This window comes from Panthera uncia, chromosome D1 (genome assembly GCF_023721935.1).
Source record: "Panthera uncia isolate 11264 chromosome D1, Puncia_PCG_1.0, whole genome shotgun sequence".
NCBI lineage: Eukaryota > Metazoa > Chordata > Mammalia > Carnivora > Felidae > Panthera > Panthera uncia.
In genome coordinates this window covers 63,140,207-63,163,606 of record NC_064808.1, presented here as the reverse complement: position 1 = coordinate 63,163,606, position 23,400 = coordinate 63,140,207, and the positions used below count along the sequence as shown (strand labels likewise).

General features: G+C 39.2%; 1 protein-coding gene and 1 non-coding gene across 6 annotated transcripts in view; one reads left to right on the top strand and one right to left on the bottom strand.

The window, feature by feature from the left end:
• The window catches only part of PRCP (prolylcarboxypeptidase), a 78,361-nt gene extending 64,195 nt beyond the window's left edge, over positions 1–14,166 (top strand). For 3 of the 5 annotated variants that reach the window (XM_049652935.1, XM_049652927.1, XM_049652921.1), the window contains exons 8-10: positions 2,545–2,709; positions 3,400–3,587; positions 11,780–14,166. In XM_049652935.1, the coding sequence (XP_049508892.1) occupies positions 2,545–2,709; positions 3,400–3,587; positions 11,780–11,996 (570 nt within the window). In that variant the 3' untranslated portion in view covers positions 11,997–14,166. The remainder of the gene's footprint in view (positions 1–2,544; positions 2,710–3,399; positions 3,588–11,779) is intronic. The other 2 variants (XM_049652954.1, XM_049652945.1) reach the window with 1 other exon arrangement.
• On the bottom strand, positions 5,053–5,159 carry LOC125917987 (U6 spliceosomal RNA). The gene has a single exon (XR_007456346.1). It is a non-coding gene; the product is annotated as a U6 spliceosomal RNA (small nuclear RNA).
• Positions 14,167–23,400: the final 9,234 nt, after the last annotated feature.

The following is a 23,400-nucleotide window of genomic DNA, read 5'->3' as shown; positions in this document are numbered from 1 at the left end:
GACCACCTGGTACACATTTCCATATCACCTTTTTTTCCTTACCTTTTTCTGTCCCTGTCATTTGTCTTCCTTGGGATCACATTCCCAAATAAACTACAAGCATGTATGTTTTGGTCCCAGGCTCTGTTTCTTTTTTTAATGTTTTAAAATGTTTGTTTTTGAGAGAATGAGAGAAAGAGCACAAGCAGGGGAGGCTCAGAGAGAGAGAGGGAGACACAGAATCCGAAGCAGGCTCCAGGCTCTGAGCTGTCAGCACAGAGCCCGATGCGGGCTCAAACTCACAAACCTGAGATCATGACCTGAGCCGAAGTCAGACGCTCAACCGACCGAGCCACCCAGGCACCCCAATTTCTGACTTTTCTTACATTTGTTATTTCCAAAAACTTACTGGAAGTAGTGCACACTCTCTATCCCTTTTGGAAAGTCATGTTGTAGTTGAGCATGTTAAAGGCTCTGAGGATTCCCGCAGTCAAGTAAACTGTTCACATTTGCTGACACAATATCTCTTAAAATTATTTGACTCTGAAACCTTTTTTTCACAAAGTACCATTCAACATTTCACAGAAATATTTTTGTGCTGAATGCATTTGGAGAGAGACTTCGAATTTTCCTTATGATTCATTTCTGCAGTCTTTTCACATTTCCTCTTTTTTCAGAAAGGTGTTGCTGGAAACTGGTCCTAAACAGAACTAGGAGGAGAGGCTGGGTTTGCTTTCTGCTGTTCACTTCCTTTCTCAGTGCCTCCTTTTTGGGCATGTCCCCAGCCTGGGCCTTGTTGCTCCTGTTGCGTGGAGTCTCTCCCTGAAGTAGGGTAACTAGGCTCTTTCTTTCCTGGCTCCTTTTTCTCTCAGCTTGTCCCTCTCTCTTCCTGTCTCTTTTTTTAAAATCAGACTTGCCTGTTGTATACATCTTTTCCATATAAAATGAGAAAGGACCAAATCACTGACTTCATGATGCAAGCTGAGTGTGTTTCCCTTGCCATCGGGGGGCTATTTGCAGTTTTACAAAGGATGCTCCCTAAGCCGTGTAGCATAATGGATAAGATGCATATTTCATAGCTAGAGAGATCTGGGTTATATCTAGATCTTAACATTTACTAGGTGGATGACCTCGAGTAAAGTGATTTAACATAAGACTCAGTTTCTTTTTGTAAAATAATGGACAATAATATATCTGATAAGATTGTTTGAGGATTATATAATACAATGGTTGTAAACCCAGAGCTCAGTAATCAGTAAGTGGTGGTACTATGCAGCTGTGAAACCATTGCCTGTGATTTTTCCCCAGTATTTTATTGTTTTCAATAAGATTTCAAACACAGAAATACTGAAATAATTGGACAGTGAACACCCATTAAAAATACCACCTAAATTCTATAAAAGTATTTTGTTAGATTTGATTTAGCACAGATATTTTTGGCTAGCCATCCCTCTATCCTTCATTCCATCTTATTTTTAAAATGCATTTCAGAATAAGTTGCAGACATCAGTATACTTCTCAGGGATACTTCACCTTTATCATCATTAATTAAAGTTCAGTATTTCTTTTTTTTTTTTTTGAGATAAAATTTATATACAGTGAATTGCACAAATCGCAAGTGAACTGTTTGTTGTGTAACCCAGACTTCCATGAAGATCAGGACTATTTCCCTAGCCCTGAAAGTTCCCCATGCCTCTATCTAGTCATTCCTGCCCTCACTTCTGACCCCAAGCATTCTCTGTGATTTTTAGGTACTAGATTTCAGATGCTGATGATAGTCTAGTGACAGGAATATTTGGAAGCTGGGTTGCTGCCTGATATATTTCTTATCACACCACAGATACTGGAGCTTGGTATAGTTTTTCCATAAGAAATTTTATAAATTTTACATTTTCACAAAAATGTATTTATTCATTCAGCTAGCATTTAGTTGTCAGATACCTTGCTGAGTGCTGAGGGGGATGTTGTGGAATCAAATGAGTACAGTACAGTGTTACAGGGGTTTTGATAGAAGCAAGTACAGGGTATAAGTAGAAGCACAAAGGGAGTAGTGATTTAGTTCTCCCCAACTTGAGGGCATAGCTAATGATGGCCTCATAGAGGAAGTGATACTTGAGCTAAGTATTATAGAAGGTGTATTGGTGTTTGCCAGACATTACTGGAGTGCGAGAGTGAGAAAAGGGTATTTTAGGGTGAGCAAAGGCAAAGAGAAGAAAAAGACCCTGGTGTGTTGAGAATGGTTTTGCTAGGCTGGAACACAGCGTGCAAAAAAGATGAGGCTACAGTGGTAGGTGTGGAATACTTTGCATACCATACAAATGCAAATGCCCTTGGTTTATTTCTATAGCTTGGAGAGTAATTTAAATTTTACACTTGGAGAGTAATGGTTTATTCATTTATGAACAGGATTATACTCAAGAGATAGAAATTGTCAAGCAATGCTGTTAGATGTTTAAGATTATTTTATAGGCAAATCACAGTCATATTTCTTCTTTATTTCATTAAAATTATGATTTTATAAATATATTCTGATTCTTCTTCTTTTATGTCTCTTTAAAATGACAGGTAGTGTGCAAGTATTTGAACAATCCCAGTTTATCTGATGCACAGCTGCTGCAGAATATTTTCCAAGCTCTGAATATATATTACAATTACTCAGGCCAGGCGAGATGCCTGAATATATCAGAGACAACAACTAGCAATCTGGGAACCCAGGGTTGGAGCTATCAGGTAAGCTTGCATAATTTCTTCAAGTGGAATTTCCCGCTGATATGGTTGTACTGTAAGATAGTTCACAAGATTTTGTCACTAACCTGGGTCCAAATCTGGGCTCCATTATCTTTTTTTCTTCCTTCCTTCCTTCCTTCATGTATTTAATCATCACCAAGTATTTTCTGGGTACCCATGTGCCAGGCAACCTGCTAGACTCCAAAGATGCAAAGATAAATACGACATGATCTCACCTTTAAATATAGTTCGTTGAAAAAGATACTAATATTACAATATCTCTTGGTAAGTCCTATCCAAAGCAATGCTTCCTATCAAAAGGAAGCATTTTATGGATGAAGAAAAGAAGGGGAGTCTGACTTGACTCTCTGAGCCTCCATCCCTTCACCTGCATGAGACTAATAATACTAATACTAATACTTTCCCTCCTGAGGGTTAAATATGATAATAGATGTGGAAGAAAGCAATTTACCGATGAAGAATATATAGCCCTAACTTTTGTTACTTCTCAGCTGAGCCTTTCCAGGAATAATGAGAGGTGGTATGACGTAGGTAAAGAGTAGGAGCTCTGAAACCAGACCGCCTGAGGTCAAACCCTAGCTTTGCTGCTACCAGCAGAATAACTTTGGACAAGTTATTTAACTCTTTGTGCTTTATTTTGTCATTGGATTCTCTTTTGTTTTCCTTTTTTAGGCTTGCACAGAAATGGTCATGCCTTTTTGTACTAATGGTATCGATGACATGTTTGAGCCTCGCTCATGGAACTTCAGGGAATATTCTGATGACTGTTTTAAACAGTGGGGTGTGAGACCAAGGCCCGCCTGGATCACTACTGTGTATGGAGGCAGAAACATCAGTTCACACAGCAACATTGTTTTTAGGTGAGTTTTTACTGGTGCAGAGAAAAACTTTGGTTGATGAAGACATTTGTAGAATAGCTGAGAAGGTAGAACCAGAAAAATGCTGATAGTAAAACAATATAGAATACAGGAGTGGTATCACCATCATGTCTTTCTTTGAAAGACAGAGGATGCTGAGCAAGAGATACACTTTTATACTCTATTACAAACATGCTTAAAGGCTTAAAAACAGTAACAAAACTTAAATATTTTATTTTAAAAAACTAGCACAAAATGAAGTATCATTTGCTGTTCTCAATTTGTACTGCCCTTGTTACTGTTATTATTAATTGATAGTAAATATTTTTCACTATTTTTTCAGCAAACACTTTTGAGGTGCCTACTCTGTTCTGTTTCAGGCACTATATGAGGCACTTTAAATAAATTGCCTAATTGAATCCTCCCAGCAGCCCTCTGAAGTAGTTGTTATAGTCTCTGTTTTACTTAGGAGGAAAGCGAAGGTCGCTGAGTTCAGTCTCTTGCCAAACCTCATCCAGCTTTGTAATGGTTACTAAGTGGTAAACCAGATCTCAACCTTGGCCTGCCTGACTACAAAACCTGTGTTTGCTCCTCTATGTTACATTGCTTCTTTAGAAGGGATGTATTTGGTATTGGCTCACATCAGGGTTAATTGAGTAGACTCTATGTGTATGTGATTGTGATTTTAAAATTTCCATATTTTGGTTTGAACCTTAGGCTATCAGCTATTAAGAGAAAAACAAGTTACTTAAAAATTATTTCCCCAAATCTACATGGAAATAGTAGAGAGATAGCATATAGGCCTCTTAACCTGGAGCCATTGTTTAAACTGTAAATGTCATTCTTTTACAATCTCTTTAAAATGAGAGTCAAATTTGACCTTCTGGACATGGCCAATAGTTTTTTTGTTTTTGTTTTTGTTTTTGTTTTTGTTTTTTATTTTAGTATGTATTTTTTCTTAATATGAAATTTATTGTCAAATTGGTTTCCATTCAACACCCAGTGCTCATCCCAACAGGTGCCCTCCTCAATGCCCATCACCCACCCTCCCCTCCCTCCCACTCCCCATCAACCCTCAGTTTGTTCTCAGTTTTTAAGAGTCTCTTATGGTTTGCCTCCCTCCCTCTCTAACTTTTTTTTCCCTTCCCCTTCCCCATGGTCTTCTGTTAAGTTTCTCAGGATCCATATAAGAGTGAAAATATGTGGTATCTGTCTTTCTCTGTATGACTTATTTCACTTAGCATAACACTCTCCAGTTCCATCCACGTTGCTACAAAAGGCCATATTTCATTCTTTCTCATTGCCAAGTAGTATTCCATTCTGTATATAAACCACAATTTCTTTATCCATTCATCAGTTGATGGACATTTAGGCTCTTTCCATAATCTGGCTATTGTTGAAAGTGCTGCTATAAACATTGGGGTACAAGTGGCCCTATGCATCAGCACTCCTGTATTCCTTGGGTAAAAAAAATATGGAAAGCTTCACAAATTTGCATGTCATCCTTGTGCAGGGGCCATGCTAATCTTCTCTGTATCATTCCAATTTCAGTATATGTGCTGCCGAAGCGAGCACTGTATGAGTTTGTTTAATGTATGAGTTTAATGTATGAGTTATGGGATTCAACCATAGATGAGTATCTTAGTAATCTATTTGCCCTTTTGTATTATTTTCCTTAGGCTATCAAACTCATCATCATCATCATCATTGGGGGAGGGGGCAGATTTGGTGAGAAAAGTTTTGGGAATAGAACTGAAGCAAGAAATGGAAATTCTAGCTCAGTGTTAGAAACTTTTAACTCAGTGTTAAGAGAGGACTTTCCAATAGAACTTTGCAAAGGTAAACTGAGCTATTTTAAGAAAAATTACTTAAGCTCTTAGATCCTCAGACTTCTTTTCTATAAAATGATAATAATAACTCACCCTACAGAGTTGTGTAATGCTTAAGAGTTAACCCAAGAAAATATTTGGCCCAGATTTGGCAAATATATGTGCTCAAAAAAGATTTGTTGAATGAATAAATGGAAGGACACTCTACCTTGTACTCATGTCCTAGACATAGGGAGTTATTCGTCTTTGCATGTCCTTCCCCTTCATCTTTTTCTCCTTTTCCTAAAACTCAGGCACCTTCCCAGAAACCTTCCCTGACTCCTCCAGGGAAGTGAGATTTACCCCATCCCCTTAGCTCCCCTAGGCCTGTGAATATCACTTAGCCCTCTGGACATGATCTATTTATGTTTCTGTCTGCCCCATGAGATTGGAAACTTCTTAATGGCAGAGACTTTGACTTAATTGTATCTGTGCTTTCAGCATTTGCATCCAGTACCTGGCACATACTGGATGCCCAAGAAATATGTGGGTTGATAAAAACAAGGAACAAAATACAAAGTTTAGGAAGTCTGTAGAGGCATATGAGAGTGTAAAGGCAGGACTATGTGAAGGTACTGGTTTATCTTTTTACAGTGGCAAGTACTTTTAAAAAGAAATCTTTATGCTGCTAGGTGTGAGAAAATCCAGTATAGAAGTTTTATTTTTTATTATTATTATTTTTTTTAATGTTTACTTATTTTGAGAGAGAGAGTGTGTGTGTACATGTGTGTGTGCATGTGTATGCACATGCACATGCACAAGTGGGGGAGGAGCCGAGAGAGTGAGAATCCCAAGCAGGCTCCTCTCTGTTAGCACAGAGCCCAATGTGGGGCTCGATGTCAGAACCGTGAATGAGATCATGACCTGAAACGATATCAAGAGTTAGAAGGTTAACCGACTGAGCCACCTAGACGTCCCCAGTATATTTAAAAATTCAAAATTGTCCTGCTTTTCTAAAGTAAACACATTCCCAAAGTAAAGAAACAGCCTTAGGTGTGCCTCTGTTGTCTCTACTTAGTGGCTACCAACTAGAAAACGGTTTTGGTTGATGAGTAAGAAAATGTCCAAGGAGCCAGGTGGAAAGTATCTTTATGTCCATGCTTCTCTCCTTAGGTCATCTCACACAAGTCCAACTGTGACTGCTTTCCTGAATGGAAAGTTTAGTCCGTATCAGACAGGAAATTTGTCAGTGCAATTAAAACCTTGGGCTTTGAAGTGAGGGAGACCAAGTTAGCTGTATAGACTCAGGCAAATTGCCAATATATAAAAGTTAGAAATAATGACTACCAAACAAGGTTACTTTAATGAGTAAATAGATTATCGTGGAAGTAAGCATCATGAGGACATTTTATCTGTTCACTGTTGAACACATAGTAGGTACTCAGTAAACGTTTGTTGAATGAATGAGGAGTTAATAACTAGGAGCCATTAATCATTCCATTTCAACAATTTTTTTATTGTACGGTTGTTTTGTTAGAAGGATTTCTTTTTTTCCCCAACCCCAACTGGTAAGAAACTATTTTACCAATGGTCATGCTCAGTAATTTAAATATAAATCCAAAAGGGAGTCCCTGAGGAGCTGGTTAGTTTAATATCATTTCTCAGGCAAATTAATTGTTGCTAGTGATTAGAAGCTCACTGTTGGGAATTTTATCCAGGCATCTAGACTCTCTCATGAAAGCCAGTATTTTTTTGGTAAATGTCCCAGTGGCTGGTTAAGCTTTCACGTGTCTAGGACCAAGAAATTCAAGTCCATGTGCATCTTGGGTCTCTCAGCAACTCCAAACACTGTTGCTAAGCCACTGGGCTGATTCAGATGACCTTTTAAATCAAATGCAGTTTGCTTATTATGTGGCTGTTGGGATGGCTTTTTTGTTTTGCAAATAATGGAGAGTTTCCTATCTGGGTTGGTCCTGTTAAATTGGAATAATGATAAAGGCGATTTGTTCACTTAAGAAAATCTAACCCCTTGTGTAGTTTACTTTAAGAATTTATCTGGTAGTTGAAAACTAAGACTGTTATTTTGCACGTGAGTTTTCCTTTTCATTTTTAATGAAACCAAAAATGTACATTTTTGGAGTGATTTCTTTCCAAGAATGATGTTATTAAGTTGAAGTTGAATTAATTTTTTTTAAAAGAGAAATGTGGTGGGAATTGTAAAAGGAATTTAAAATTGTATCTCAAACACACATATATTTAATGTACCTAAATGCTTATTTTCTCATTTAGCTTGTACATTAACTGGAAAATGTTGACCACATTACTTTTCTGGCCAAATGTCTGTGAGACATCCCTTTTCATGATTTCACATCCCTTTTCATGATTCATTTACCTCTCAGAAGTATTAACACTTCTCATACTTACAGAATATGATAATTATTGTAATAATACTGCACATTTGTGTAGTATTTTATAGTTTATATCTTACTACCACATATATTATTTAACTTGAGCCTCACAAGATCTCTGTGATGGAGGGGCATTATCTTTTAAAAAAATTTATTTTTTGTTATATATGTGGGAATTAAGGTTCACATATGTTAGGTGACTTACTTAGTAAGTCATGGGCTGGTAGGGCAATAAAACTTACATCTTCTTAGTTAGTGGTTCTTCTCACTACTATACACAGCTGAAGGTTAGTCTCTCTATATTTGTATTGATCATTTATATTAACTTTGGTTTCCCACATAAAAAGTACTGAAGTGATTTCATATGCCTGAACTTGCCTACATATATTTATATATCTCTTTGTAGGGCATTTGGTACAAGGCCGCAGACATCTAAACACTTAAAAAATTTTTTTTCATTCACACAATAAACACCTGGCTCCTACCATGTGCCAGGTCTGGTCTAGGCACTGTGGGCAGTAATAAACAAAAGAGACAAAAATCCCTGCCCTCATGGAGTTGTAGTTGGAGAGCTGACAGTGCAGAGCCTGCTTGGGATTCTCTCTTCCTCTCTCTCTCTGCCTGGCCCCTGCTCATGCTCTCTCTCTCTCTCTCTCTCAAAATAAATAAGCATTTTTAAAAAAGATATTATTGGATAGGCATCTGTATAGATTGTACTTATAGATGAGACTTTTAAAAATGATTATGCAGGGGCACCTGGGTGGCTCAGTCAGTTAAGTGGCCGACTTTGGCTCAGGTCATGATCTCATGGTCCGTGAGTTCGAGCCCCGCGTCGGGCTCTGTGCTGACAGCTCAGAGCCTGGAGCCTGTTTCGGTTTCTGTGTCTCCCTCTCTCTGACCCTCCCCTGTTCATGCTCTGTCTCTGTCTCAAAAATAAATAAATGTCAAAAAAAAAAAATTTAAAAATGATTATGCAAATTATGGGAACAATTTCATATATCTGATAATGTGACCTTGAATATTTGTTATTTCAGGCTTTGTAACAATATCAGCAAAATGGAATGTACATGAAACAAATGTCAGAAAGCATATAGAAATGTTCCATAAGTGATATGTAGATAAAGATATACCAAAAAGTGCAGTACCAGGGGAAAGTAATCTAATAGCTACCAGGTTCTTAATCCAGGTATTTCAGTCTTTATTTTATTTTGAGGAATCTAAACTTCCATAAGATTAGGAAGGTGAGGCGCAGACTTGGCACTGGAACCCAGGTGTGTCTGATCCCAAAGCTCATGTTCTTATTCTGCACCATACAAGTCAAGAGTGCTGTTGATTTACGATGTGTGCATGAAAGATTGAACATTAGACTGGGGCTACAAGGTCTGAATTTGTATCTCAGATTTGCCGCTGCTAGATGAATGATATGGACAAATCTTTTAGTTTCTCTGGGTACTAGTTTTCTTGTCTATAAAGAGTTGTTATTAAACCTACCTCACAGAGTTGTTATAATAGTCAAGGCTTTGTAAATTCTAAACTACTCTATGCACATATGGAGTTAATAAATGTTAGGAAGGAATTTGATTTCTAATAGCATCTAGAATAAAATACTTAGGAATAAGTTTAACAAAAGAAGTGTAAGACTTACACAACTACAAAACATTGTTGGAAGAAATTAAAATCTAAATAAATGGAAAGACATCTCATGTTCTTGTCGAAGAGATAATATTGGTAAGGTGTTAATAGTCTATAAATTGATCTACAAATTCAATGCAATCTCTATGAAAATCTCAGCTCGCTTTTTCACATAAATTGACAAGCTGATCTTAAAAGTGTAAGGGACCCAGAATAGCCGGAATAATCTTGAAAAGGGAGGACAGGGGCACCTGGGTGGTTCAGTTGGTTAAGTGTCCGACTTTGGCTCAAGTCATGATCTCGCACTTTGTGAGTTTGAGCCCTGCATGGGGCTGGGCTCTCTGCTGTCAGTGCAGAGCCTGCTTCAGATCCTCTGTCCCCTTAGCTCTCTGCCCCTCCCCCACTCCTCTCTCTCTCTCTCTCTCTCTCTCTCTCTCTCTGTCTCTCAATAAACATTATGAAAAAAAAGAACAAATTTAAAGAACTCATATCTCATACTTCCTGTTTTCAAATTTATTATTATAAAGCTACCATAACCAATATATTAGGATACTACCATAAGGACCTACAGATCAGTCAAAGAGAAATGACCGTCTGGAAGTCATCCCTTGGTATATATATGGTCAATTGATTTTCGACAAGGGCCAAGACAAATTATTGGGGAAAGAGTATTTTTTTTCAAGAAATGATGCTGAGAAACCTGGATATTCACAAGCAAAAAATGAAGTTGGATCCCTATTTCATAACCATACAAAAAAGTAACTTAAAATGGATCAAATGATATTAGTTGATAACTCAATTTAAAAACAGTCAAGGATCTGAAAAGACATTTTTTTGCAGAGAAGACATACGCATGGCCAGTCAGCACATGAAAAAATGCTCAATACCTTCAGTCATTTGGGAAATTAAAATCAAAACCACAATGAGATTCCATTTTATACCCACAGAGGATGGCTATAATCAAGAAGACAGATAATAAGTATTGGCAAGGATATAGAGAAATTGCAACCCTCATATATTGCTAGTGGGAATATAAAATAGTGTAGCCACCTTGGAAAAAGTTTGGCAGTGCATCAAAAGGTTAAGTCACCATACATCCCAGAAATTCCATTCTTAGGTATATACCCAAGAGAAATGAAAGCCTGCACCCAAGCAAAAACTTGTATATGAATGTTTATAGGAACAATGTTCATTATAGCCAAAAAGTGGAAACAACACAAATGTGCATCTAATGACTGGATAAATAAAATATAATATACCCATACAATGGAATATTATTTGGCAATTAAAAGGAATAATGTACTGATACACGCTACAATATGGATGAAACTTGAAAACATTATGCCAAAGTGAATTAAGCCAATCACAAAAGACCACGTATTGTATAATTCCATTTATGTGAAATGTAAAGGCAAACTTATAGAGGCAGAAAATTGATTAGTGGTTGCTTGGGGCTGAGAGTGAGGAGGTATGGGGAAGGGAATAGGGATTGACTGCCATGAGTATCGATTTCATTTTGGGGGTGATGAACTTTTTTAAAATTGATTGTGGTGATGGTTGCAAACTCTGAATATACCAAAAGCCATTGAATTGTGCATTTTAAGTGGGTGACTTTTGTGATAGGTGAATTATGGCTCAATAAGAGCTGTTGATAATATTCTTAGGAATACTGTCAGTGGTATATTGGTTTTTTACTCAGCTAAACTAAATAGCCTATTTTAATGACTGATCCTGTTTACATCATTCTGAAATGTGTTGTGTGAAACAGCCAAGACTAATAAAATACCATTTCTTTAAGTTTAAAGCTAATATAAAATGAATATCTTTGAGTAATGCCCAAATTTTCTGAGTTGGGGTCCTAGGTAGTAAGGAAACCAGCATTAACTGAAGGAGTCCTCTGTGCCTGACACTGGGCTTATTCAGTACATCCACATGTGCCATCTGGTTTAGCCCTTATTAACAACCTTATGAGGTCAGCCTTGTTACCTCTATTTTACAGATGAAGAAACTGAGTCAGTAACTTGTGTGAGGTATCCAGCTTTTGAGTGATGAAGCTGGGATTAAAATTCAGGCTTCTATATTCCATGTCCTAGTAGAAGCTGAGTTGATTCATATGGTACCACCTTCAGTCTTCTCTGATTCTATTTCTTGCACCTAGTTACAGAAATTAAGTAAAATTCCAGCACGAAGCACCTTTTTATATGACAGATTAGATCTCAGATCAAATCCCCCAGGTTATAAATTTGTAATTTTTGATGTTATGCACATAAATAGGTTTCTCCTATCTTATCTGGGTGTAGATATGAAAAACTAACAATCTTATTTTTTTCTTTTTTCCCTCACTTAGCAATGGTGAACTAGACCCCTGGTCAGGAGGTGGAGTAACCAAGGATATCACAGACACCTTGGTTGCGATCACCATCCCAGAAGGGGCCCATCATCTAGATCTTCGAGCCAGAAATGCCTTTGACCCCACGACCGTGCTATTAGCCCGCTCCTTGGAAGTTAGACACATGAAGCAGTGGATCAGAGATTTCTATGCCAGTCAGAGAAAGAAGCACTGAGAAATTTTGATCACTTTCAGTTTCTTTTATGTTCATTCTACCCACGTTCCCATTCACTTTGCTTTTCTACATGTAATTACTTTCCCTTGTTTGTCATTAGATTTGGTGAGGCAAAGGTTGAGATAGAAGAGAGGGTGATGATGGTGACAGCAGCCATCGCACACCCTGAATCGTCGCCCTCTTCACACCACCCCTGGGAAGAATCTCTTTGTGACAGCTTTCCTACACCATCAGTGGCCCTCATAACCGGAGCAGAGTTCCTGACTGCCTTTCACAAGAGGGAGGGTCACTTCCTTTGTTTCTCTGCAAGCAGAGCTTCCTCTTGGGTTTGAGGGTAAAAGTCTCTTTGGTCCGTTTGTCACTCCCTATCCCTTCCCTCAAAAAAGAACAGCAGAAGATAGACAAAAATGATGTAATTGCAGCTGGTAGGAAGGATGTCCGATGCCAATCCAGGAAATGGAAGCCATTTCTTTTGTACTTGATTTAATGATTTTGACTGTGCCGTAAATAAAGAATAAGGCTGGACCTTATACCTGTGTGTTCCTTCTGAAGCTCACTCCAGCTGTTGGGAATGCTGTGTGCACTGGGCTTGGCTGCTTTTGGAAAATCCTTTAATTTTCTCTCTTCTACTTGGCAGCTTTTCTCAGTTCTGGGATACTTGCCACTGTGGTACTGCCAGTAAGAAATCTGGCCTTTTTCTGCTCCATTTCTCTTTGTTTCTAAGGTCAGTTTTGTGGTAATTTGGTTACATTTTGCCAGTTTAGGAGAATGACTCTGTTTTGCTTTTGCTTTTACATCTGAGCAAGCTTTTATATGCTGTGGTTACTGATGATACTTCAGCAAGAAGCCTTTAAAAATTGATGAATCAACTACTTGGCAAGTAGAATATAGTCATGTTCAGCATTTTGTTTTTTAGATTTTATTTTCTGGTGGTTGTTACTGCTGTCATTAAAGTCACAAGTGTCCAGGCACCAAGAGGCAGGTGTGCGAGAACTTTTCTGTATGGCTTCCAAGAGACAAGCTGACTGATTCGTGCAGGCAGCATATTTGACATTAATAAATGGCCGAGCCGTTCCTATTTCCAAGGGGTTGGCTTCTTTCAAGCAGTTCTTACACTGAGACCTTTCTTCAGAGGAGCTTTTCTAGGATAACAAATAGGGTTGGATCAAAACCTTTCAGGGACACACAGAGAGACTAACAGTTTCTACTCTGTTGAAAGATTTCTTCCCCCTTCTTTTTATTTTCTCTCAATAATTTTTTTTTCTTCACCCTGCCTTGGGAACATTTTCTGCTTTTCAAAAACTGTACCTTGAGTTCAGTCATTTCTAAAGCAGTTATTTTTGTTTTTTAAGTGCAGACATAGAGTTCATTCTTGGGTGGGAAACTGAAATATTTCCCTTACTTTCCCAGCATCTGGGAGATACAGAAAAAAAATCTTTGTCTGGTTTCGGAAGCCTTCAGTTCTCATTGTAATGAGTTGTCCATCAAAGCATTTGGTCACTATTTTCGTTTCAGCATCAGAGAAAAGTCTGCTGGAGTGAGAATTTAAGGGTCAAAACAATACTAGTTTTTATTCTTTATATAAGCAGGGTTTATGGGCTTAGTAGAGGATATTCGTACTATTTATTTTAGGTACTATTGATTTTATGGTATTTTCCTTGAAACCTTATACTTGTTTAAAGTCTTTAAAATATTTTGCCATTTAATTTAACATTGTTTGGGTAAGTTACATTTTTGTGAAGAGAAAAACTGCCAAAATTACTATATTTGTATGCAATTATAATTTGGTATTATGTACACATTTTTCAATGTACATTTCATTACAGACAACAACCTTAGGTTAGCCTAATTACAATGCTAGAATTTAATTTACATTGAAAAAGACTTAGAACATGAAATAAGTTATTATTTAAAGCATCTCTCTCATTAATAGATGATGCTTTTGAAAGACAAGGAAAGAGAGACGTAAAGAATTGTGGTATTTCTGGGGTGCCTGGATGACTCAGTTGGTTAAGCGTCCAACTTCAGTTCAGGTCATGATCTCACGGTTCGTGGGTTTGAACCCTGCGTCGGGCTTTGTGCTGATGGCTCAGGGCCTGGATCCTGCTTTAGATTCTGTGCCTCCCTCTCTGCCCCTCCCCCGCTTGCACTATGTCTCTCTCAAAAAAATAAACATTTAAAAAAAAAAGAAGAATTGGAGTATTTCTATTTTCTATTTTTGGTATTTTAACTACCTCAGTCAATGGATAGAGCTAAAGAAACTTAGGAAACTTTCTTAAGGGATCTGGAGGATCAAGAGATTATCCAGAGGAATCAGTGTCTAGTGTATTAGAAGGTGAGGGAAATTAGATATCATCCAGTCCAACCCCATCATTTGTAGGTGATGGCATTGTGGCTCAGAGAGACGGGACTTGTCATAGCTCATTTTTGGTAGAACCAGGCCTTAAATCCAGGTTTGTTTTGTTTTGTTCTGCTGTTGTTTTTTAAATTGATGTAACTAAATCTCTATTTGGATAAGTAACAAAACCTCAACAAACTAGTTTAAGCAAAAGAGGAAATTTATTGAAACTATGCAGGCATAGCTCCAGGATTTGAATAAAACCAGGAATTTTGGGGGGGGGGGGGGGAGCCAGTGTCTAGAAATTCATGAAAAAAAGACTGCTACTTTCTGTTTTGTCTTGCTTTCAACAGAGGTCACCAGCCTGTGGGTGAGATTTGTTCCTCAGATTTTTATAGTTTGGCCAGCAGTATAAAATGCAAATGAGCATCAGTAATTACTGATTAGAATTACTGAAAACACTGATTGCTGAGCTTCACCCCAGAGTTTGTAATATGTCTTAGTGGTCGACCCTGGGAAGTTACCTTTCTAACAAGTTTCTAGAGGATACTGGGGGATCATATTTTGAGAACCAGCAGTTGAAAGAATTCTGAGTTTGAATATCTTGAGACAAGACATGCCCTGTCAATTTGCCTCACTCCTGTTGTCCTGCCTAATTCCATCTGAGTGTGGGAGCCCTGCCTAAGGCTTCCCTTCCCATGGTTGCTTTGTTCTTTCTCTGCCGACCAGCTTCTTTTCTGCTGGCACAAGGACCATGATGACATCCCAGCATGGTATCCTCAGGCACCTGTGGCTGCACCACCTAACAAGCCCACAGGTGTTTAGAAAGGGATGAGGTTATAAAACCGTGGCTTCAGAGATACACTATTTAGGATGGAGAGAGAGCAGTTCAGACAACTCTATCTATCTATCATCTATCTATCACACAGTGTTTTTCAGAACATAAATGTCCAACAAAATGCCAATGCTTAGGTACGAGAAAGATCCATAGTTACGCAAGTTTGGAAAATGATGGCTTAAGGCCATCTACAAGGCTTAAGGCATTCTGGGACCTGGAGAAAACGATGGTGAAAAGAAAATATAGTATCTGTTCTAATAAGGTTTATGGTCTAGTGGAAGAAAGACACGAAATGTCAAGTCTATAATGAGTTGGTATAAGTGCCATGAAGAGTGGGGGCTATTTTGGCAGGGAATCTGAGCTAGTCTACAGGAATATGAGAATGCTTTTTTGAGATGTGATGTTTTAGCTGTGATCTAAATGATGAATGGGAGCTGTATAGGAAGCGGAGTGGAGAAAATGGCATGTGTGAAAGTCCTGAGTGTTGCATATTCCAGGAACTGAAAGAAGGCCACTGTAGTAGGATAGCAGACCATAGGGGAAATGATATAAGATAAATCTTCAGGCTTGGGCAGGGAGAAAGCTCATTCAAGTAGACCATGATAAGGAATCATTACAGGGAATGAGAAATCATTGACAGTCCTTAGTTGGGAATGACATGAACAGATTTTCATTTCAAAAGGTCATCCTGGGAGTGCCTGGATGGCTCAGTTGGCTAAGCGTCTGACTTTGGTCAGGTTATGATCTTGCAGTCCATGAGTTTGAGCACTGTGTCAGGCTCTGTGCTGACAGCTCGGAGCCTGGAGGCTGCTTCAGATTCTGTGTCTCCCTCTCTCTCTGCCCCTCCCCCACTCACACTCTGCCTCTCTGTCTCTCTCTCAAAAATAAACAAACATTTAAAAAATAAATAAATAACCATATGTTTTCACTGTCATGTGGATCCTGAGAAGCTTAACAGAAACCCATGGGGGAGGGGAAGGAAAAAAAAAAAAAGAGGTTAGAGTGGGAGAGAGCCAAAGCATAAGAGACCCTTAAAAACAGAACAAACTGAGCGTTGATGGGGGGTGGGAGTGAGGGGAGGGTGGGTGATGGGTATTGAAGAGGGCATCTTTTGGGATGAGCACTGGGTGTTGTATGGAAACCAATTTGACAATAAATTTCATATATTAAAAAATAAATAAATAAATAGGTCATGCTGGCTATAGAGTGGAATATGCATTGTAGGAGGCAAGCATGTGGTGTAGAGACCACTGTTGCATTTGTGCATGTTAGAGAAGAGGGTGGCACTGACTAGGGTGGTAGAGGTGACAGCGAGAAGTGGAGGAATTTGAGAGTTTTAGTAAGGAATGTCAATGGGATTTGGTGATGTGTTCTATGAGATATGAGTTGGGCAGGTGTCAAGGATGATGAATTCTGGCTTATGCACTTGGATAGATTGTGGTGCCATGCACTGGCAAGGAGCATCAGAGGACAGAGGGTGACCAGGTTTGGCAGGAAGATTATGGGTTCAGTTCAGTTTTGTCAGGCTGAGTTTTATGTACTTTTGAAATAACCAAGTAGAGCTAGCTGTCAAGTAGGGCTGTTGGATGTAAAGGTCTGGAATCCAGTCTGGGCTGGAAAGCCATGGTGAATGGATAGTAATCAAAGCCTGGGATGTTAGTTCACCGAACTAGTGTTCAGGAAACTTAAGGAGCCACTAATGTATTGTACTTACCATGATACATTAAGTAAGCCCCAAACATCTTGTACTACAACTGTAGGACATATGACCCCACTTAGCCAACCCACCACTTGTGCTGTGGTACAACCATGGCTTAAATTGGGATCTACCTCTCTGCACTCATTTCCCATTCTTACTTGCCTCCTATTACTTTCCTTATGCCCTGCCATTCAGTCACACTAAAATTCCTCTGAAATTCCTTTCCTAGCATTACCCCCCAATATGTTTTTCCAATATGTGTTCACTGGCAAACTTGTGTGCATCTTTCAAAGCCCAGATCAACTTGATTACTTGCAGTGTGAAGTTCTTTCTCAGCTTTCCTAAAGGGAATGGTTTCCTTATTTACACTCTCAAAGAACAAGGTTCACACCTAGTATGTCAGCTCTAATGTAGGCTCCACCAAGGTAAGGATTATCTGTTTTATTCATCTCTGCATCTCTAGTACCTTAAACAGTGCCCGACTTCCTCTAATTTAACACACATATCCCAAATTGTAATGTTTTGCTAAGTGTTCTCACCCTCTTAGGAAGACCAAGCTCTCTGAGAACAGGAACTATGCCTCCTTCTTTCTCATAACCAGCATCTAGGATGGAGCCTGGCAGCCAGGTCTTGGTAGGCCCTCTGTAAGTTTATATGAATAGATACATTGCGGGGTGGAAAGGCCAAACTTTCTATCCCTCTGTCTCTATAGCCAAGTACCTTTCACAGCTCTGATGTGATCATGTGACCTCCTGCCCCAGGCTTCCCTAGATTTTGGAAAGGGGATCTCCTAGTACTCAATACCTCTAGAACACAGACTTCCCGATTTACCCTCTCTTCAACTGAGTGTGTTCCTGGCTCCCTCTCCCACTCTATCAGCCTGGCAGTCTTTATCAAGGGGATGAACCTCTCTTGAGGTTAGGTGGGAACTAGAACACTAGAAACGGAGACATGCAGGTGGATGGATTTCTCTGAAGCCATTTTTCAATGCAAAGAGTGAAAGAAGAGGCTGGTTTCAATAGATTTTGTTACCTACTAATGAAGATCGGAGGATGGATGCTTACAGTAGCAAAGTGTAAATTCAGTCTTAGTTCTGCATGTGTGTTTAACATGGCTAACACCTTTAATAAATTCAGGCCTGGAGTGTGAAAGTTACTTGCCCAAGGTCATATAGCTAACAGTTTATTGTTTTTAAATTTTTGTCACACCTCATTCTGAAAGGATTTCAGATGTTCTAAAGATATAGATTAAACACAGCATATGGGACAGAAGAGATTTAAAAGGGAAAGAGATGTAAAATGGATCTAAGTATGCAAACCATAAAGTGGCATTTATCAGCTAGGTTCCACAGAATGCTAATATTGCCAGATGTTAGTGGGTAGGTCATTAAAAAGCTATACGTGATGCAAATGCTTGAAATAAATGTAAACAGCTTATCTTTATTACAGAATCTCTCAAAACTTTGATATGCCATGTGCATTGTGAATCACCAAGAATGCAACATTTTCCAAACTTGTTTGATCCAGAATCCCCTTTTCAACAGCATTTGAGGAAGCCATTGAGAAATACTGTTACAGAATTCTATATATTTTCAGAAGACAGGGGCCAAGAAAAGTTGGCTAACTTTTCTAGCAGCCATCTTCAAAGAAGACAACAAAGTCAGTTAAACAGTTCACACAGTGTGTAAGATAAACCAGACCAATCAACTTGGAGAAGCCCAGGCAGGAATGTTCTAAAGGAGCCTCAGAAAGGGGAAAAATGTAATGAGATCTTCAACTTCTTTACATATATGGCTAGGTTTCATTGTATTCATCCATATGTGATCCTTTAGTACAGAGGAAAGTCTTAACACCAAAGTACAGCAATTATTCTATAATGAGCTAATGAAATTTACTACTGGTGTGTATATATTTTGCTGATCTGGCTTCATCTGAAAATAGATTTTACAGTGTTTGGAGGAACACTCTCAGCCAAAATTTCACCAGATAGATGTGTCTTGGCCAGTTTGAATGCCTCAGTAGGTAGTTGAACAGGGAGAAGGAATGCTGTTTTATAACACAAATGAAGTAGTTTGAAAAAAAAAACAAGCTCGGACACCTGAATATACTGTTAACTTACTATGGGACCAACGGTAGCTCACCAGCCATGTGGATGCAGAGCGAGACAAGGAATCACGTGCTTCTTCCACTGCAGAGATGTTCGCATCTGTCATCAAACTTCCTCTGTGGCTTTGGGGGATGATTTTAACTGTTCTTTCTATTTTGTAGCTCCTGAAGCCCAGAGGTAAATAGCCAAATAAAGATTTACAGAAAACCATCCAGTCAGTAACTCTAAGATATTAAACTCTAAATGAAAACTTTTTGCTCAGGTGATATGTAAAGAGCTATGACACTGAGGGTGTAAAATCAGTGACCTTGAATAAGTGCAATACAGTGGAAGTAACTAGATGATAAATGGCTTCCTTCTCTCATCAGCAAAGGCTGTCGGATTTTTCCTGTTTCAGAAATATCCCTTGCAGCTGACAGAAGACGTTTTATATGTTACCATGATATCAGTTCATTTGTTTAATACCTGCCTTCAGAATGGAAGGTACAATGTAAATCAGTAAAACAAACCATCTGCTATGTCTTAAAGAAACTCATGGTCAGAGTTCCACCATCTTCTTTGTCTCATATTAAATGCTTATTTATTTATTTTGAGAGAGAGCAGGGGAGGGGCAAAGAGATAGAGGGTGAAAGAGAATCTCAAGCAGGCTCCATGCTGTCAGTGCAGAGCCCCATGCTGGGCTCCATCTCATGAACTGCAAGATCATGACCTGAACCAACATCAAGAGTGAGATGCTTAACTGACTGAGCCACCCAAGCAACCCTTGTCTCTTTTTCTGATGCCACATAACCCTCACGGGCAGGAAGTTAGTCTTTAGACCTAAGCAACTGGTTTTCAACTGGTGTCAGTTTTGCCCCCCAGGGGACATTTGGCAATGTCTGGGGTTATTATTGGTTGTCACAATTTGAGGTGGGCTGGTGTCTAGTGTGATTTGACATCCTACAATGCAGAGGACAGCCTGCCACAGCAGAGTCATCTGACTCAAAATGCCAATAATGCTGATGTTGAAAAACTCTAGTCCAACCTAAATCGCTGTTGTAATCTAAGGCCCTTTCCTCAAGTTTTACCCTACAAAGAAGATGAAAAACTTATTGTTAATTCAATTCATCCAATAGCCTTATGCTGTAAACCATGCAATAGCACAATGTTTAATACAGACACACTCCTCTCTAAAATTTAATAACCTGTATGTATTTTGGAGATGGATTCTCAAGTTAGTCCTTGAATTTACTTTTCCTGGACCAAATAACTGTAATTCTTTGGATTGTCCCTTTGTTTATCATTTGTTCATTCAAACATTAATTGACTATGCAGTATAGTGTTAGGTAGTAAGAATTCAAAGGCAAAGCCCAGTTGTTTTCAAGAAGCTCAGTGTTAATTAATAGGGAGAGATGGTCACAATGTCTGATGATGGGGCTAAGAATTTGTGTTGCACTCAGGATGCTGTGGGAGCATGAAAACAGAAGTGATGGATTAGCCCTGAAGGTTTGAGGAAGGCTTTAAAGGAAAATTATTAAGTACACATTATGTACCAAGGGTTAGGCACCGATCATGTTACTGTGAAAAAAAGACGGAAGGACATAGTTTCCATTTTCCTAGGGTTCCTAAAAAGAAAGCCAAGGGAAACCTCCCCTGTAAGGCTGGTATCATACTTTATAGATCGCAGAACGCTGCCACCTGCCTTTGCTCATGTGAGCTCCTCAACATGCCTGGCAGATATTACCTCCATTTTATACAGGAAGATCATGAAGCCAAGAGAAATGAAGTGACTCCCTTCCATCCCCCCTCTCTTCTTGAATTCTCTGATCCCAGATCCTGTGCTTTTCTATCCTTCCTTGGTTCCAAACGCAATTTCCTGTGCAGAGAAGCAAGCACACTTCTTTCTACCCTCTCCTTTCTACCCTCTCCTTGCCCTGCTGTCTCCATGTCTGTTTTAACTTTTGTTTTCTGCTGGCCTCAGTGCTGAAGGGGTTTTCCAGTCCTCCCAGTTGCAACTGCCAAGGGAAGGGGGGAATGAGAATTGCTGTCCAACCACTGCCTATTTGAAAAATCATCGCTACCTCTATTCCCCCCCCCCCCCCCCCCCTTTTTTTTTTTTTTTTTTGTGGAATAAGGAAAACTGAGATGTGGAACAGAAAATCCCTTTTGTTTGTCTTGGTGTTTGATAATGTATGCAACCTCTCTGGGTGGTTTAAGCGGTTTAGGTACTTTCTATAAAAGGGAGCTTTTAATGACAAAACTAATGTGATTATCTGAGTGAGTGTGAGAGGCGTATTCAAGGCTTAAAGAAAATCTGTTAGAATAGCTGAATGTATCTGCTTAATCCTTTCTCTAATGTGGCTGAACAATGCTCTGGGAAGCCATTGGTCCGTTCTTTCTTCTAGTAAATGCCTGTCTCCAGAGGTAGGGACTGTTTGCCACTTTTGATACCCGTACGCTTCACCTTCTCAGCTGCACAAAAAGCACAGGAAAAGTCTGGAGGAACCCAAAGTACTGGCAGAAAGCAAGTGTTTCCTCTGAATGCTGAGGGCAAAATGTACAGCACATGCCTGCTTTCCCCACAGCGTGTGGAGACACCCGGGGCCATGGTCACCAGTGGGAATGGTTTCTCTGAGAAGGGCCCAGGTCTCATCAGCGCTCGCTTTCGTTGAGTGCTGGCTGAAGGATCACTTGTGGAAGCTTAACATCTTACACCTGAGTTAAAGCATGGCTTCACTACTCCTTTTTGGGGCGGGGCAAGGGATGGGCAGGAAAGAGAAGCATAAGAGGGGAGAAAAGTGATATACGTTTGTATTCTGCAAATTGCTCTGTTGACTTTGGGCCAAAATTAGATCCCTCGGAGTCTGTTTCTCTAATTCGTGAGCTCAGGATAATAAAGCCTGCCACTTAAAGCCACTGTGAGAACCATACTGAAAATGTGAACATAAATATGAAAGTGTCACAGCCAATCTAGAACATTTTCAAATAACATGCTCACTTTTATTTTACCTTACTTTGTTTAAAGTATTTTTTTAAATTTTTTATGTTTATTTATTTTTGAAAGAGAGAGAGAGAGAGAGTGCAAGTAGGAGAGGGGCAGAGAGAGAGGGAGACACAAAGCACGAAGCAGGCTCCAGCCTCTGAGTTGTCAGCACAGAGCCTGATACGGGGCTTGAATTCACCAACAGTGAGATCATGACCTGAGCCAAAGTCAGACACTTAACCAACTGAGCCACCCAAGCGCCCCTAAAGTATTATTTTTAATATTTGTTCTTTTAAGAATTCTCTTCTAAGTGTTTAATTCATTTTAACTCAGCAGAACATTTGTTGACTACTTACTATATGCTGGGCATTATGCCTAGTTCTGAATAAGTGTAGCCTTTAAGGAAGTCGCAGTCTGGTAGGGGAGGCAGGCATGTAAATTCAGCTTGATAAGTGTGCATCAGAATTGCTTAATTCTAACTTGAGGTCAATAATAATAGCTAACTCTTATACAGTGCTTATTATTTGCCAGGAGCTTAGCCAACTGCTTCACCTAAGTTACTTCATTCAATCCTTATAGCCCTGTGAGGTAGAAACTATCATGAGGCTGAGGCTTGGTCAGATCAGCTAAGTCACTTTTCCACAGTGGTAAGTGGTGGGCCAAATTAAAGTCCCAGATCTGTCTGACTTTACAGTCTAAACTCTTACTCATTGTGCTGGGTGGGCTACACTTGAGATCAAGAAAGACTTCCCAGAGGCGTTAACCATAGCTGGGCTTCCAAACATATTTAGAAGTTTTCCAGGTGTACAGAGGAACAGGGCATTCTAAGCAGTTGGAATAGCATAGGTATAAAGGTACATTGGCTAGAAAAGCATTTGTGCAGAGAGGAACTGTGATCAGCAGTGGAGTGTGACAGGTTGGAGGAGTACATAGGAGCCAGGTTATGATCTCTCACACTGCACCTTTGTGAAGAAAGTAGGTAAATTCTTTATTTTAATTAATTTCTTGATTTCTATTCTGTCTGTCAGGGGTTTGCAGCAAAATGGGAACTGTTGCCCCCTTTATGCTGCAGAAGTACAAAGTACACTTCAAATTTTAGGATGAGAAAACTTTCAGAAAAGAGGGCACATAAGAGATCATGAACTCCTTCTGTGCAAGAAGAAATCAAGAGTGACTGCATACAAATGTCTTCATCGAGGCCATAAAGCAGTTTAATCAGCTGATCCAGGAATATCTGTGTTTTTTAGATGGATTATGAGGTGAAAGTAAACATTTAATGAGAGTTACAGGAGTATCTTCAGGTGCATCTATAGAAATTGGTACGTTGAAAAGAGGGAGAGATTTGTAGTAGATAATTCCAGGGAATGGGAATAAGGTCCTTAGCTGGAGCTATAGTTTCTCCACTGGGAAACAGCCGTCTTTAGAGAATGGTGTTGCATAAATGAGTGTCTTGGCTGAACT